This window comes from Ranitomeya variabilis, chromosome 6, assembly GCF_051348905.1.
Source record: "Ranitomeya variabilis isolate aRanVar5 chromosome 6, aRanVar5.hap1, whole genome shotgun sequence".
Lineage (NCBI taxonomy): Eukaryota > Metazoa > Chordata > Amphibia > Anura > Dendrobatidae > Ranitomeya > Ranitomeya variabilis.
The window spans coordinates 569,212,328-569,229,535 of NC_135237.1; the positions used below are offsets into that span (position 1 = coordinate 569,212,328).

The following is a 17,208-nucleotide window of genomic DNA, read 5'->3' on the forward strand; positions in this document are numbered from 1 at the left end:
CTCCACAGCCCCTTGGATCAGCAAACAAGCCTCAGAACTATGTGAGTATATCCTATCCAAAGCATTTCTTTTCTATAATCTGTGTCTATGTGCCCTAATTTCTGTCATTCCTTTCTTTCTGCACACATCAGAATGTCTTCTTCTTCTGATGAGGAAACGCCTGGGCCTGCACAAGGGGAACATGTCAGCGAAGTGAGTATTCACCTCCTCAGATTGTATTCACTGTCACATCTACACATATGACAATGTATATTTTCCCTTTTTCAGACCACTTCTTCTACAGCGGAAGAGACTGGGCAGGAGACTGGGCAGGAGCAGCGTAGTCACGGCCGGGCAACACGGCGGCATCGTGTAAGTATAGCTGGCTGAATGTGTATTGTATCCTCACTTTATAATTCTTGAATCTTCATTTCTTTCTACTTCTCTCTTTCTTTCCCTTTTGCTTCAGCACCAGTGTTTTTTTTTACTTCAATATTCATGCCATTCCTCGGATTCTGTTTTCTGTCTTCCGTATGTGAACGCCTCCAATATTAATGTCCTTTTTGTTGTTAGGTTCCAGAGGAGGATGAGGACCTAATTGAGAATGAACATCTCATCTCCCTGGTTCACGAGCGAGTCGCATTGTGGGACACCCGGGATCCACTGCACGCCAACAATGTGACGATCCGGCGGCTTTGGAATGAGGTGGCCGCAGCGTTGTGGGATGGCTGGGCCAATGCCCCGGCTCGGGTCCGTTCTGCATTTGGTAAGTATCGCAATGCAGTGTGATGTAGTCAATACCTTGGCCATGCTCACACAACTGTGTATGATGTGAGAAAGTCATTACTTTTTCACAGCACATACAGTTGTGTGACCATGGTCAAAAGACCATTGTCCTAACTATTATGTTTTGTTTTGTCAACAGTGTCAAAAGTGAAAACACGTTGGAGATCGATGAAGGACCGCTTCAACAAGGACCTGCGCCAAGAGAGCCGGCTTCCAAGTGGTTCTGCAGCAAGGATACGCAAATACAAGTACCACCGCATCCTTGCGTTTTTGAGACCAGTCCTTGCACGAAGAACGTAAGTATATTGGTTAAAAAAGAAAAAAAAATGGTGTATAATGCAATTTGTTGTTGGTCATTATTTCCCATCAGTATTTGTAATCCGAAACCTTGATTGATTGATAGATGCAGCAGTGGGGTACGTGTTCTTTGAATACTTTCCCTCACATAGTTCCTCTCCAGGTTTTGGCATACCAATACCTTGTATAGAGATATGGCTTGTACAGGTCCTTCTCAAAAAATTAGCATATAGTGTTAAATTTCATTATTTACCATAATGTAATGATTACAATTAAACTTTCATATATTATAGATTCATTATCCACCAACTGAAATTTGTCAGGTCTTTTATTGTTTTAATACTGATGATTTTGGCATACAACTCCTGATAACCCAAAAAACCTGTCTCAATAAATTAGCATATTTCACCTGTCCAATCAAATAAAAGTGTTTTTTAATAACAAACAAAAAAACCATCAAATAATAATGTTCAGTTATGCACTCAATACTTGGTCGGGAATCCTTTGGCAGAAATGACTGCTTCAATGCGGCGTGGCATGGAGGCAATCAGCCTGTGACACTGCTGAGATGTTATGGAGGCCCAGGATGCTTCAATAGCGGCCTTAAGCTCATCCAGAGTGTTGGGTCTTGCGTCTCTCAACTTTCTCTTCACAATATCCCACAGATTCTCTATGGGGTTCAGGTCAGGAGAGTTGGCAGGCCAATTGAGCACAGTAATACCATGGTCAGTAAACCATTTACCAGTGGTTTTGGCACTGTGAGCAGGTGCCAGGTCGTGCTGAAAAGTGAAATCTTCATCTCCATAAAGCATTTCAGCCGATGGAAGCATGAAGTGCTCCAAAATCTCCTGATAGCTAGCTGCATTGACCCTGCCCTTGATGAAACACAGTGGACCAACACCAGCAGCTGACATGGCACCCCACACCATCACTGACTGTGGGTACTTGACACTGGACTTCAGGCATTTTGGCATTTCCTTCTCCCCAGTCTTCCTCCAGACTCTGGCACCTTGATTTCCGAATGACATGCAAAATTTGCTTTCATCAGAAAAAAGTACTTGGGACCACTTAGCAACAGTCCAGCGCTGCTTCTCTGTAGCCCAGGTCAGGCGCTTCTGCCGCTGTTTACCTGGGGAATGCGGCACCTGTAGCCCATTTCCTGCACACGCCTGTGCACGGTGGCTCTGGATGTTTCCACACCAGACTCAGTCCACTGCTTCCTCAGGTTCCCCAAGGTCTGGAATCGGTCCTTCTCCACAATCTTCCTCAGGGTCCGGTCACCTCTTCTCGTTGTACAGCGTTTTCTGCCACATTGTTTCCTTCCAACAGACTTACCATTGAGGTGCCTTGATACAGCACTCTGGGAACAGCCTATTTGTTGAGAAATTTCTTTCTGGGTCTTACCCTCTTGCTTGAGGGTGTCAATGATGGCCTTCTTGACATCTGTCAGGTCGCTAGTCTTACCCATGATGGGGGTTTTGAGTAATGAACCAGGCAGGGAGTTTTTAAAAGCCTCAGGTATCTTTTGCATGTGTTTAGAGTTAATTAGTTGATTCAGACGAGTAGGGTAATAAGTCATTTAGAGAACCTTTTCTTGATATGCTAATTTATTGAGACAGGTTTTTTGGGTTATCAGGAGTTGTAGGCCAAAATCATCAGTATTAAAACAATAAAAGACCTGACAAATTTCAGTTGGTGGATAATGAATCTATAATATATGAAAGTTTAATTGTAATCATTACATTATGGTAAATAATGAAATTTAACACTATATGCTAATTTTTTGAGAAGGACCTGTATTGTCTCCATCGTCTCTTCATAGTTTACATCAGTTTTTTTAATCCCCAAGGACTGGTCGATGCATGCAGAAGTATAGCATGTTGTTTTATGAAACTTTTATTCCTACTGTTGAACTCCTGGCTTGCAAATTCTGATGTAAAATTCACTACAAATAGTAGTGTGACCTTTCCCTATCTGAATGTGTATCTAACTGTTCAGTTATCTTTTTGTAAATGTTTTGTAATTTTTTTTTTTTTTTTTCCGCAGCACTTGGAGCTCCACTGTTGGCCCAGGTTCTGGAGCGGTCCTTCATCAGTCAGCCACGGACCCGTCCCAGCCATCCTCCAGCGCTGCAGCAAGTGGGCCTGCCACACAACCTGGAGACCAGGAAGCTGGTCCATTAGGTGTTCCCCTTCCCCAGTCCTCTGCCTCTAGCCAATTTTTTATGGGCTCCTCCCGGCAGCGGCAGAGGGCCGCGGACAGGTCACTCATGCCCGAGTTTTTGCACTTGAGCTCAGTCTTCCATGAGGGACTCAAGGCGATGGGTGACCAACTGGATACTGCCATTAGTCATATGAGCACACGTATCCAGGAGGTAACCACTGTAACAACTCTGCTGGCATCACGGCATGGCCTCGCATTTCTCACACTATCTTACCCACTGCTCCAGGTCATGATGTGGTTTCTGTTTCTTGCCAGCTCCATGTTCTGTGTTTCTGCTCTCTGCATGCTTCATAGTTCTGTGTATAGAGGGGCGGCGCCTGAACTCTCTGGTTCTTATAGGAATCAGGTGCATCTGTCCAATCTGTTCCTGACCAATTGCCAGGAGACCTCCAGTATTTAGTTCAGCTCCACCCAGTGGTCTGGGCCTGTGCAATGTGTTAGCTCAGTTAGTGTCTTGCTTCTGAGTTTGCCTGGCCTTGCTCTGAGTTACTCCCTCTCTGGAGGATTCTCTGTGTTATTTCCTTGGTCTTGTTGTCCGCCCACCAGGAGGCAGTATATCCTGGTGCCAGTGTCTTTGTCCTTGTGTCTTGTTCCATTGCCTTGTCTGCACTTAGTCTTACCTCGGTCTCCTAGTCTTTGGCTTCCTTCCCTGTTGTCTTTCCTTGTATTCTCAGTCTGCTTACACTCCGCACTCTTGCAGCTCTGCCTGCTCTGAACCTTTGTGACTTTACCTCTGCTCCTCACTTCTGCGTTTCTGCTCCTTTGTACTCTGCTTATCTTCTGCTGTTGCAGTTATCCCTTGCTGCAGCTTCTCTCCACATTCTTTGTGGCTCTGCTCAGCTTTGCTGCAGAGACCCCTCCCGCAGCACCTCTCCGCTCCTTGCGGTTCTACCTGGCTCCGCTCCTTGCGGTTCTACCTGGCTCCGCTCCTTGCGGTTCTACCTGGCTCCGCTTCTTGCGTTTCTACCTGGCTCCGCTCCTTGCGTTTCTACCTGGCTCCGCTCCTTGCGTTTCTACCTGGCTCCGCTCCTTGCGTTTCTACCTGGCTCCGCTCCTTGCGTTTCTACCTGGCTCCGCTCCTTGCGTTTCTACCTGGCTCCGCTCCTTGCGTTTCTACCTGGCTCCGCTCCTTGCGGTTCCACCTGGCTCCGCTCCTTGCGGTTCTACCTGGCTCCGCTCCTTGTGGTTCTACTTCTGCACTTGGCTCTGCCACCAGCTCTTGGCTCCGCCTCCTGCCTGTCTGCACTTGGCTCCGCCTCCAGCCTGCCTGCACTTGGCTCCGCCTCCAGCTCTTGGCTCCGCCTCCTGCCTGTCTGCACTTGGCTCCGCCTCCAGCTATTGGCTCCACCTCCTGCGGTTTTGCACTTGGCTCCGCCTCCTGCTCTTGGCTCCGCCTACCAGAGAGCCAGCCGTGCCCGCCTGCCTGACAGTGTTCCTGTTGTACCCGTCTGCCTGCCTATGTGCCAGCCGTGCCCGCTTGCTTGTCTATGTTCCGTTCCCCGGTGGGATCAGCAGCCACAACCAGACTCCACCCTGGAGTGGTACCTGGTAGCTTCCTATTGCACAAGTCTGACCTCACCATCAGAGGCTCCAGCGAACACCTAGGAAGCTACTTAGTTACGCCCCTTCCAGGGAGGTTTGGTCTGTGGTCCAGTGGGGCCACTCCCCCGCACGCCCGCGCCAACCAGTCTGGGCGCGAGCATGACAACCACAGCCCTTGCCCAAGTGAAAGCCGACCTCCAGAGGCCAGCACATCATTTTTTTAATCAGATAGAACAGGGCATGTCGGAACACCTTAGTCCTGAGCTCCAGATTACTGTTATGCAGGCCTGCAATGCTGCTTACGTGCAGGCTATGCAGCAGAGTCGGTATTTTCAGCAGACAGTGGGGACATTTCCAACAGTGCCCACACTGTCACGCTTTACATCAATGCCGACATCTGCTGCATACCACTGCACGGCCACCTCCATTCCAAACACTTCCGGACCGTATTATAGCACCACCACCATGCCCAGTGCAGTGGGTCAGCCCACCGCCACCACCATGACAACTGCTGCTCCTGCTTGGGCCTCCTCCACTGCCACCAGCATGCTGCCGCCGCCGGACCCTGCCCTGGCGTTCTCTGGCACCACCACTACCAGACTGCCGTTGCCGGACCCTGCCCTGGCGTTCTCTGGCACCACCACTACCAGACTGCCGTTGCCGGACCCTGCCCTGGCGTTCTCTGGCACCACCACTACCAGACTGCCGTTGCCGGACCCTGCCCTGGCGTTCCCTGCCACCACGACAACGTGCCCGCGCAAAACAAGGAAGGGGTAAAGGCAAAAAAAAAACAAAAAACCATAGCTATCACTCCCCCCTCACCTCCCAATGTGTCTGTAATGTCTGGTTTGTCTCACCCTTCCAGTGTGTCTCAACCCTCTCATGTGTCTAGCCCTATCCCTGAATATCCTGACCCCAGTAGTTTCATAGCGCCTTCTCCTGCCACCCCTATGTCGGCTACAGTAATAAGCCAGACCTCACTACTCAACACCCCACAATATCGGCACTCAACCCCAAGCAGGCGCAGTTAATTTTTTGGTTTGTGTGTGTTTAATAAACCTGTGTTTTTTGCCCCAATAAGGTTTGGTTAATTGTGTATTTCGCCACCGTCACCACACAGCATGCGCCAATAACAAATTATGCGTCAAACACTTTTTTGGGGGCCACCTCCAACCTCCAGTACCTACTTAGCAGAACACTGAAGCTTCTTTCTGTTTACTCCGTGACTTTTGGTCGCACACAGAAGACAAAATGGTGGTAATACACAGCACAACTATACTCAACAGGTCCTTTCTTATCCGAAACATTATTTATGACCCCTGACCTGCTGATTTTAGAAATGCATTGTATTACCTCCATTTTATCTTATTGGTACATATACATATATTTCACACAAAGTGAAGGAACAATGTACATGGCATATCTATACTCACCCGGACAAGTGTCAGGAAAAATGAATTCAAGAGCAAATAGCATCATGAATTCATTAGTTCAGACACCTGACTTGATGACTATAGATCTCTGGTGTAGGCTGCCATCACACTGTCAGTATTCGCTCTGTATTTTACAGCACTATTTGTAAGCCTAAACCTGGAGTGGAACTATGTGAGGAAAAGTACATTAAACAGATATGCACCACTAAAAGCATTTAACTACCGCTCCTGGTTTAGGCTTACAAATACTGATGTTAAGTACTGGACAAATACTGCGACAATAACGGACATCGTCTATACAGTCTGCGGCAAAAAGCTAATGGTGAACCAAGACAGGACTCACGTCAACAACCTAAGCCCAAAAACCCAAAGTGGTTTGTTAAGGAAATAGATAGGAGACATGGTGAAGAAAGTAAATCACAATTATTTTATTTGAAAAAACATTAACATTCGAAACATAAATTTGCAGACCCGAAACCAGCAGTACATTTTACACCATATTGTCCTGCCATGGCACACGTCCAATGTCAGAATCAAAAAACGCTGCAAATTGGTCCCGCATGTGGCCTACTTCAACTGTTGACCGCAGCGGGTGATGACGGTAATCAGGCAAAGGGTTGGCAACAGGTTCATCAAGTTCTATGGTGGGTCGCTCCTTAGCCAGAATGAAATTGTGGAGAACCACACAGGCTTTAACTACCTCATCCACTGTCTCCATTTTTAGATTTATTGCAGTTGCTAGAATGCGCCATTTGGACACCATAATCCCAAAGGCACACTCTACTGTTCTGCGTGCCCTGGTTAGTCTGTAGTTGTAGATCTGTTTTGTGCGGTTCAAGTCCCGACTTGAATAGGGCTTCAGGAGATTTTCACTCATCTGAAAGGCCTCATCCCCAACCATTACAAATGGCAGCGGTGGGCCTTGAGTGTAGGGGAGTGGTCGTGGCTGTGGGAAATTAAAATTTTTGCCATAAACACGTCGGCCCATATCAGAGGTTTTAAAAGTCTGTGAATCGTTGCCACGGCCAAAAGCACCAATGTCCACAGCAATGAAGCGACAGTCCGCATCGGCTATTGCCATAAGAACTACTGAAAAATATTTTTTGTAGTTGAAGAACTGTGATCCCGTTCTGGCTGGTTTGGTAATCCGGATGTGCTTCCCATCCACCGCACCCAAACAGTTGGGAAAATCACAAACAGTCCAAAATTTGTCAGCAATTTCTTTCCACATGTCCTCCGTGGGTATGGGTATAAATTCCTCACGGAGAATGGTCCATAAAGCCCGGCAGGTTTCAAAAACAATTCCGGAGAGCGTGGAAATCCCAAGGCGGTACTGGAAATGAAGGGATGACAAGCTCTCTCCAGTTGCAAGAAATCTGTAGTAAGAATAAATAATTTACAAAATAGGCAAAAAAACATCAGACCTGCAAAAAATTTTGGTTAGCTTTTGTTTAGAATTATTACGTACCTTAAGGTAACCAGGAGACGTTCCGCTGGTGGAATGGCTCTACGGAGCTGTGTGTCCTGTCTCCGGATGGCTCCTTGGACACGATCAAGCAAATCCCGGAAAGAGTCTTGTGACATCCTGGTATATTCTGGGAATTTTTCTGGGTTCTCATTGAGCTCGCCATACAGGGTGTGATATGTACCACGGCTCTCCCGCAGTTCTACAATGGGGTGTTGCCAAAACCGCCTACGCCTTGTCCTTCTCTGTCTTTCCCGGTTTCGGTGTTGCTCCCAAGCAAACGCACATGCCAGAAAAATCTTGATGCTCAGATCCAGTTTAAAGTAATAGCTATCCATGTGAAGATCCATCTTCTCACAGGACACAGGAGCAAAATCTGAAGATTTCAGCTGTCCTAGGGTCTATATATAGATTTCACATCATACACGCCCTCTGTAGTCCCATTGGCTGGTTCTTGCATCTAGAATTTTTCTCTGGTAAAATTTTGCGACATGCGCACAAAAAACGCAAACGCATAGAAAACGCAAGCAAAAGCATGTAAACGCTGCGTTTTAATGACGCGTGCGGTAACCGTAAGCGTTTTAAAAACGCTGCGTTTACACGCGTTTTCATGCGTTTTTCGTGTCCTTGCGTTTGCGGATTAAACGCTGCAGATTCAAACGCTAATGTGAAAGTAGCCTAACACAGGTCTGCTACATCCGCACCGCCGTGCCGGAGGAAATGTTATGGAATGATCAGGAAACTGTCAAGGAGCGAAAGAAAAAGAACAAATCCAGCCCTGCTACCTCTGAGTTACAATATTATTAGTGAACCATCACACAGCAGAGGGTTCGTCATAATGTATCAGTGCAGGATAGTGGTCTTGTCATAATTATATAAGTATGCAGTAAGCTCCATCCCTCCATAACCCCACCCCCATATGACCAAAGCCCCGCCCCTGCCCCACCCCCACCGGGCCATGGAAAACTGGTCTTGCTTAAAGCCGGTCCCCGGTGCAAAAAAGGTTGGGGACCTCTGGTGTAGATGATGGAGGTGACAGTGTGAGGACCGTGCGGTGTAGATGATGGAGGTGACAGTGTGAGGACCGTGCGGTGTAGATGATGGAGGTGACAGTGTGAGGACCGTGCGGTGTAGATGATGGAGGTGACAGTGTGAGGACCGTGCGGTGTAGATGATGGAGGTGACAGTGTGAGGACCGTGCGGTGTAGATGATGGAGGTGACAGTGTGAGGACCGTGCGGTGTAGATGATGGAGGTGACAGTGTGAGGACCGTGCGGTGTAGATGATGGAGGTGACAGTGTGAGGACCGTGCGGTGTAGATGATGGAGGTGACAGTGTGAGGACCGTGCGGTGTAGATGATGGAGGTGACAGTGTGAGGACCGTGCGGTGTAGATGATGGAGGTGACGGTGTGAGGACCGTGCGGTGTAGATGATGGAGTTGACGGTGTGAGGAGCATGCGGTGTAGGAGACATAAGAGGTGACTGTATGAGGAATGTGCACTGTGCAAAGAAGAAACACGACCCCACAGGTTCTTTACTTCCGCACACACGGCTACAGTCGGAGGCTCGCTGACACATGACTATACATTGAGCAGCACTTACCGTGTTCTCCAGTTCAGACAGGAGCTGAGAGGAGAGAATGGGGCCGTCACCAGGGGTGGGGGGGAGCTCCTCTTCACGATCCTGTATCGGGTCTTAATCACCCGGCTGGAGGAGGAGCTTCTCAGAGCGGGAGAGGACGAGGCTGCAGAAAGACAACAGCATGGAGGTGAAAAACTGCAAAATCACACAGGCCCAAAATGTTACCATGTATCTGTCTACAGGGAGCTCCCCCTGGTGGTGGCTGCAGACAGGATCTTATCATGTATCTCTGTATACAGGGAGCCCCCCCTAGTGGTGGCTGCAGACAAGATCTTATAATGTATCTCTGTATACAGGGAGCTCCCCCTAGTGGTGTCTGCAGACAGAATCTTATCATGTATCTCTGTATACAGGGAGCTCCCCCTGGTGGTGGCTGCAGACAGGATCTTATCATGCATCTCTGTATACAGGGAGCTCCCCCTAGTGGTGACTGCAGACAGAATCTTATCATGTATCTCTGTAAACAGGGAGCTCCCCCTAGTGGTGTCTGCAGACAGGATCTTATCATGTATCCCTGTATACAGGGAGCTCCCTCTAGTGGTGGCTGCAGACAGGATCTTATCATGTATCCCTGTATACAGGGAGCTCCCCCTAGTGGTGGCTACAGACAGGATCTTATCATGTATCTCTGTATACAGGGAGCTCCCCCTAGTGGTGGCTGCAGACAGGATCTTATCATGCATCTCTGTATACAGGGAGCTCCCCCTAGTGGTGGCTGCAGACAAGATCTTATAATGTATCTCTGTAAACAGGGAGCTCCCTCTAGTGGTGGCTGCAGACAGGATCTTATCATGTATCTCTGTATACAGGGAGCTCCCCCTAGTGGTGGCTGCAGACAAGATCTTATAATGTATCTCTGTAAACAGGGAGCTCCCTCTAGTGGTGGCTGCAGACAGGATCTTATCATGTATCTCTGTATACAGGGAGCTCCCCCTAGTGGTGGCTGCAGACAGGATCTTATCATGTATCTCTGTATACAGGGAGCTCCCCCTAGTGGTGGCTGCAGACAGGATCTTATCATGTATCTCTGTATACAGGGAGCTCCCCCTAGTGGTGGCTGCAGACAGGATCTTATGTATCTCTGTATACAGGGAGCTCCCCCTAGTGGTGGCTGCTGACAGGATCTTATCATGTATCTCTGTATACAGGGAGCTCCCCCTAGTGGTGGCTGCAGACATAATTTTATCGTGTATCTCTGTATACAGGGAGCTCCCCCTAGTGGTGGCTGCAGACAGGATCTTATCATGTATCTCTGTATACAGGGAGCTCCCCCTAGTGGTGGCTGCAGACAGGATCTTATCATGTATCTCTGTATACAGGGAGCTTCCCCTAGTGGTGACTGCAGACAGGATCTTATCATGTATATCTGTATACAGGGAGCTCCCTCTAGTGGTGGCTGCAGATAGGAGATTCTCATGTATCTCTGTATACAGGGAGCTCCCCCTAGTGATGGCTGCAGACAGGATCTTATCATATATCTCTGTATACAGGGAGCTCCCTCTAGTGGTGGCTGCAGACAGGATCTTATCATGTATCCCTGTATACAGGGAGCTCCCCCTAGTGGTGGCTACAGACAGGATCTTATCATGTATCTCTGTATACAGGGAGCTCCCCCTAGTGGTGGCTGCAGACAGGATCTTATTATGTATCTCTGTATACAGGGAGCTCCCCCTAGTGGTGGCTGCAGACAGGATCTTATCATGTTTCTCTGTATAAAGAGCGCTCCCCCTAGTGGTGACTGCAGACAGGATCTTATGTATCTCTGTATACAGGGAGCTTCCCCTAGTGGTGACTGCAGACAGGATCTTATCATGTATATCTGTATACAGGGAGCTCCCTCTAGTGGTGGCTGCAGATAGGAGATTCTCATGTATCTCTGTATACAGGGAGCTCCCCCTAGTGATGGCTGCAGACAGGATCTTATCATGCATCTCTGTATACAGGGAGCTCCCCCTAGTGGTGGCTGCAGACAAGATCTTATAATGTATCTCTGTAAACAGGGAGCTCCCTCTAGTGGTGGCTGCAGACAGGATCTTATCATGTATCTCTGTATACAGGGAGCTCCCCCTAGTGGTGGCTGCAGACAAGATCTTATAATGTATCTCTGTAAACAGGGAGCTCCCTCTAGTGGTGGCTGCAGACAGGATCTTATCATGTATCTCTGTATACAGGGAGCTCCCCCTAGTGGTGGCTGCAGACAGGATCTTATCATGTATCTCTGTATACAGGGAGCTCCCCCTAGTGGTGGCTGCAGACAGGATCTTATCATGTATCTCTGTATACAGGGAGCTCCCCCTAGTGGTGGCTGCAGACAGGATCTTATGTATCTCTGTATACAGGGAGCTCCCCCTAGTGGTGGCTGCTGACAGGATCTTATCATGTATCTCTGTATACAGGGAGCTCCCCCTAGTGGTGGCTGCAGACATAATTTTATCGTGTATCTCTGTATACAGGGAGCTCCCCCTAGTGGTGGCTGCAGACAGGATCTTATCATGTATCTCTGTATACAGGGAGCTCCCCCTAGTGGTGGCTGCAGACAGGATCTTATCATGTATCTCTGTATACAGGGAGCTTCCCCTAGTGGTGACTGCAGACAGGATCTTATCATGTATATCTGTATACAGGGAGCTCCCTCTAGTGGTGGCTGCTGATAGGAGATTCTCATGTATCTCTGTATACAGGGAGCTCCCCCTAGTGATGGCTGCAGACAGGATCTTATCATATATCTCTGTATACAGGGAGCTCCCTCTAGTGGTGGCTGCAGACAGGATCTTATCATGTATCCCTGTATACAGGGAGCTCCCCCTAGTGGTGGCTACAGACAGGATCTTATCATGTATCTCTGTATACAGGGAGCTCCCCCTAGTGGTGGCTGCAGACAGGATCTTATTATGTATCTCTGTATACAGGGAGCTCCCCCTAGTGGCGGCTGCTGACAGGATCTTATCATGTATCTCTGTAACAAGGGAGCTCCCCCTAGTGGTGGCTGCAGACAGGATCTTATCATGTTTCTCTGTATAAAGAGCGCTCCCCCTAGTGGTGACTGCAGACAGGATCTTATGTATCTCTGTATACAGGGAGCTCCCCCTAGTCGTGGCTGCAGACAGTATCTTATCATGTTTCTCTGTATACAGGGAGCTCCCCCTAGTGGTGACTGCAGACAGAATCTTATCATGTATCTCTGTATACAGGGAGCTCCCCCTAGTGGTGGCTGCAGACAGTATCTTATCATGTTTCTCTGTATACAGGGAGCTCCCCCTAGTGGTGGCTGCAGACAGTATCTTATCATGTATCTCTGTATACAGGGAGCTCCCCCTAGTGGTGGCTGCAGACAGAATCTTATCATGTATCTCTGTATACAGGGAGCACCCCCTAGTGGTGACTGCAGACAGAATCTTATCATGTATCTCTGTATACAGGGAGCTCCCCCTAGTGGTGGCTGCAGACAGAATCTTATCATGTATCTCTGTATACAGGGAGCTCCCCCTAGTGGTGGCTGCAGACAGGATCTTATCATGTATCTCTGTATACAAGGAGCTCCCCCTAGTGGTGGCTGCAGACGGGATCTTATGTTTCTCTGTATAAAGAGAGCTCCCCCTAGTGGTGGCTGCAGACAGACTCCTGATGTAACTGTCTAAATAGGGAATTGTGAGTCTCAAAATGAACATACCGGGAGGAGACCCTGCAGTAACTTTCACATATTTCACCCTTCATTAAACTGCACATCATCAGGGTGCGGCACTGCAGTCACTTACTACCACTTTTGTCATTGATAAATCAATCTTGGTGACAGAGATGGCGGGAGAGGTGAGCGCAGTGTTGTGTTTTTCTGTCACGGCTAGCCCGCAGCTTGTTCCTCTGAAACATGACGTCATCATGGAGCAGTAACAGAAGCAGGGAGAGTGACTGCAGCGCTTCCCTTGATGACGATTACGTTTAGGGTGGCGATAGAAGCTGCGGACGGCGCTGCTGTCACTCACACTGCTTCTATCACTGCCCCCGATGACATCCTGACTTAGAGAAACAAGCAGCGGGCCGGCGCTGCACTCGCCTCTCACACAACTGCGATCGTTTCCTCATGGGGCAGAGTTGGAAGCACTCAGTGCCTCATGGCGGACTGTTCCAGGGGAAGTGACTGCAGCGCCATCCTCCTGTGACATCGCTTTACTGTAAGCCTTGTCTTTCACGTACAGGGACGACTGTGGTGACTGGGGCTTGGTGCGTTATATCCTGTATGGTCACATTGGACGGCTGTCGCCCAGGACTGTCTGATGTGTCCTCAGTGACCGGTCACTCGTCACCACATTACATCTCCTCCGTGAGCGGCGGCTTCTCTATGGCCAGGACTCGCTCGCAGCCGACACCTCCTTTATATAGAAGTCTCTAATTATCCGTCCAGCCGGAGTGCGGATATTTATACAGCGCTATGTGTCTTTATTGCGGTGACCGATTACTTTCTGGCACGCTCCCCGATGCCTATTCCAGTCCTGACACTTCCTGATGGATTGCAAGTTTGTGGCTCCTTTACTTGTCACGCTGGTCAGTGAGCCTGGTGGGGGCGCTACTGTGCACAACGCTACAATTACCGAAGCAATATCTGCCATTATAGGACTGCAAGATTCCTTGCCATCACCCTGGTCGTCTCCTACAGCTCCTTTCATGCCGCACTTGCAGGTCAGCACCACCCTGAGCTTCCTAAACCGAAACGCGTAGGTAAAAGCCAGGTGGTCTCCTACAGCTCCTTTCATGCCATACTTGCAGGCCAGCACCACCCTGAGCTACCGAAACGCGTAGGTAAAAGCCAGGTGGTCTCCTACAGCTCCTTTCATGCCGTACTTGCAGGCCAGCACCACCCTGAGCTTCCTAAACTGAAACGCGTAGGTAAAAGCCAGGTGGTCTCCTACAGCTCCTTTCATGCCGCACTTGCAGGTCAGCACCACCCTGAGCTTCCTAAACCGATACGCGTAGGTAAAAGCCAGGTGGTCTCCTACAGCTCCTTTCATGCCATACTTGCAGGCCAGCACCACCCTGAGCTTCCTAAACCGAAACGCGTAGGTAAAAGCCAGGTGGTCTCCTACAGCTCCTTTCATGCCATACTTGCAGGCCAGCACCACCCTGAGCTTCCTAAACCGAAACGCGTAGGTAAAAGCCAGGTGGTCTCCTACAGCTCCTTTCATGCCGTACTTGCAGGCCAGCACCACCCTGAGTTTCCTAAACCGAAACGCGTAGGTAAAAGCCAGGTGGTCTCCTACAGCTCCTTTCATGCCGTACTTGCAGGCCAGCACCACCCTGAGCTTCCTAAACCGAAACGCGTAGGTAAAAGCCAGGTGGTCTCCTACAGCTCCTTTCATGCCGCACTTGCAGGCCAGCACCACCCTGAGCTTCCTAAACCGAAACGCGTAGGTAAAAGCCAGGTGGTCTCCTACAGCTCCTTTCATGCCATACTTGCAGGCCAGCACCACCCTGAGCTTCCTAAACCGAAACGCGTAGGTAAAAGCCAGGTGGTCTCCTACAGCTCCTTTCATGCCATACTTGCAGGCCAGCACCACCCTGAGCTTCCTAAACCGAAACGCGTAGGTAAAAGCCAGGTGGTCTCCTACAGCTCCTTTCATGCCGTACTTGCAGGCCAGCACCACCCTGAGCTTCCTAAACCGAAACGCGTAGGTAAAAGCCAGGTGGTCTCCTACAGCTCCTTTCATGCCGTACTTGCAGGCCAGCACCACCCTGAGCTTCCTAAACCGAAACGCGTAGGTAAAAGCCAGGTGGTCTCCTACAGCTCCTTTCATGCCGTACTTGCAGGCCAGCACCACCCCGAGTTTCGGTACTGGGGTTTCCGTGCCATGACTGCACAATACCAGGTGCCTGCTGTAAAGCAGCCACCATCCCTGGACTGAGGCAGAAAAAAAAAAAGTTATGTGGAGGAAAGGGTCAGCAAGCCCCAAAACACCCCGCCACCTCCCACGGCTGGCACTGATAAGAGCAGGAGAGCACCGGGAGAAGTCTCCGTGGTGTCACGCTCCAGAGCTGGATTCTCACATTTTCTGGAGCCGCGCCTGTCAGGGGCCAGTGATCACACGCAGAATGGCTCCCGGGGGCTCGTACTGGTGTCGGGCCGTGCAGGTTTCGAGCCGCGTGCCAGAAAATTCACAGAAAAGGACATTTCTATAAGGCTATGTGCACACTCTGCGGTGTGCTCTGAGGGTTCTCCTGCAGCGGAATTGATAAATCTGCAGGGCAAAACCGCTGCGGTTATCCCTGCAGATTTATCGCGGTTTGTTTTGCGATTTCCGCTGCGGGATTACTCCTATACTATTGATGCTGCATATGCAGCAATATGCAGCATCAATAGTAATGGCAAAAATAATAAAAATTGGTTAAATACTCACCCTCTGATGCCCGGATCTCCTCGGCGCTGCACGCGGCGCTCCGGTTCCAAAGATGCTGTGCCGAGAAGGACCCTTCGTCAAGTCACGGTCATGTGACCGCGGCGTCATCACGGTCATGTGACCGCGACGTCACCGCAGGTCCTGCTTGCACAGCAACTGAGACCGGACGGCCGCGTGCAGCGCTGAGAGGTGAGTATAGCATCATTTTTTATTTTAATTCTTTTTTTTTTTACACTATTTAGGCTTCCCAGGGCCTGGAGGAGAGTCTCCTCTCCTCCACCCCGGGTACCACCCGCACATTAGCCGCTTACTTCCCGCAACGTGGGCACAGCCCCATGCGAGAAGTTAGCGGATCAATGCATTTCTATGGGCGCAGAATCGCAGCGATTCTGCACAAAGAAGCGACATGCTGCAGGCTGTAAACCGCTGCGTTTCTGCACGGTTTTTCCCGCAGCATGTGCACTGCGGTTTGCGGTTTCCATAGGGTTTACATGTTAATGTAAACGCTATGGAAACTGCTGCGGACCCGCAGCATCAAAATCGCCGCGGATCCGCGGTAAAACCCGCAAAGTGTGAACATGGCCTAAGAGAACATTACCCTATGTGGGAACCAGAGTCGGGGGACTGATACAAAGCACCAAAAACACCACCGAACGCTCCGCATATACTGAGTACACAGAATCACAAGGATCGGACACCTGCTGGATCATCAGACAGTCTGGATTATCAGAGAATTTACTCATTGTTGTGAGAGATATTAAAGTCCGGCTGTAAGATCGATAGATCGAGGTTCTCTCAGGACTCCCAGATCTGTTCCTTAGAGATGTAAGGATCCGCCTGTTCTCTGCCTGGACAGCGGACATTTCACGTCAGCTTCTCCCATATGTAGGAATACAGATATAAGAAACATCGTTCTGAGACTTCCCGCCCAGGGAGCATCGACCCAAATAAAAGCTATTGTTCCCGCCTGAGTGGGAGTAGTTACATCGCCCTCGCTGTCCAAATCCAGTACAAAGTAAGCAGCCTTTCTGGCGACTAATTATCCTAGGTGCAGTACCGTGTCTGACCTGAGGGTAAGGGGGCGCCAGGGAGCTGCAAGTTCCAAACCGGAACTGGGAAGTGGGATATAGATAAATCCCCTTCAGAAAGAACCAGGGGCAACCAAACAACCCCCACATGTACTTATGCTGGCTAACAGATGTAAATCATTCAGCTGCAGTGAGGAAAACTAAAAAATACTCGGAGGTCACCCGCATGCTCAGGAAATCTCGAGGAACGAGTATTTTCGCTCATCACTACTGCCTGTATTTCCGGTGGGCTGTATTTTAGCATTTCTGGTGGGATTCCTTCCAGGCTTTTTTGCACCTTATGGTAGAGTCTCTCTGTAACCTCCTGTAATGTGATTGGTGTATCCTAACGGTTTTGGAAAGGTTTGACTTTTTCCTCCATTAGTTT

At 49.4% G+C, this 17,208-nt stretch overlaps 1 protein-coding gene and 1 long non-coding RNA gene across 2 annotated transcripts in view; one reads left to right on the plus strand and one right to left on the minus strand.

Annotated features, from left to right (window-relative positions):
• The window catches only part of ZC3H3 (zinc finger CCCH-type containing 3), a 147,959-nt gene that overhangs the window by 82,362 nt on the left and 48,389 nt on the right, over positions 1-17,208 (minus strand). The window contains exon 4 of the mRNA XM_077271366.1: positions 9,329-9,470. Coding sequence (XP_077127481.1) covers positions 9,329-9,470 — 142 coding nt within the window. The remainder of the gene's footprint in view (positions 1-9,328; positions 9,471-17,208) is intronic.
• LOC143783106 (uncharacterized) lies at positions 129-690 on the plus strand. Its single transcript, XR_013217096.1, has 3 exons — positions 129-192; positions 268-351; positions 553-690. It is a non-coding gene; the product is annotated as an uncharacterized LOC143783106 (long non-coding RNA).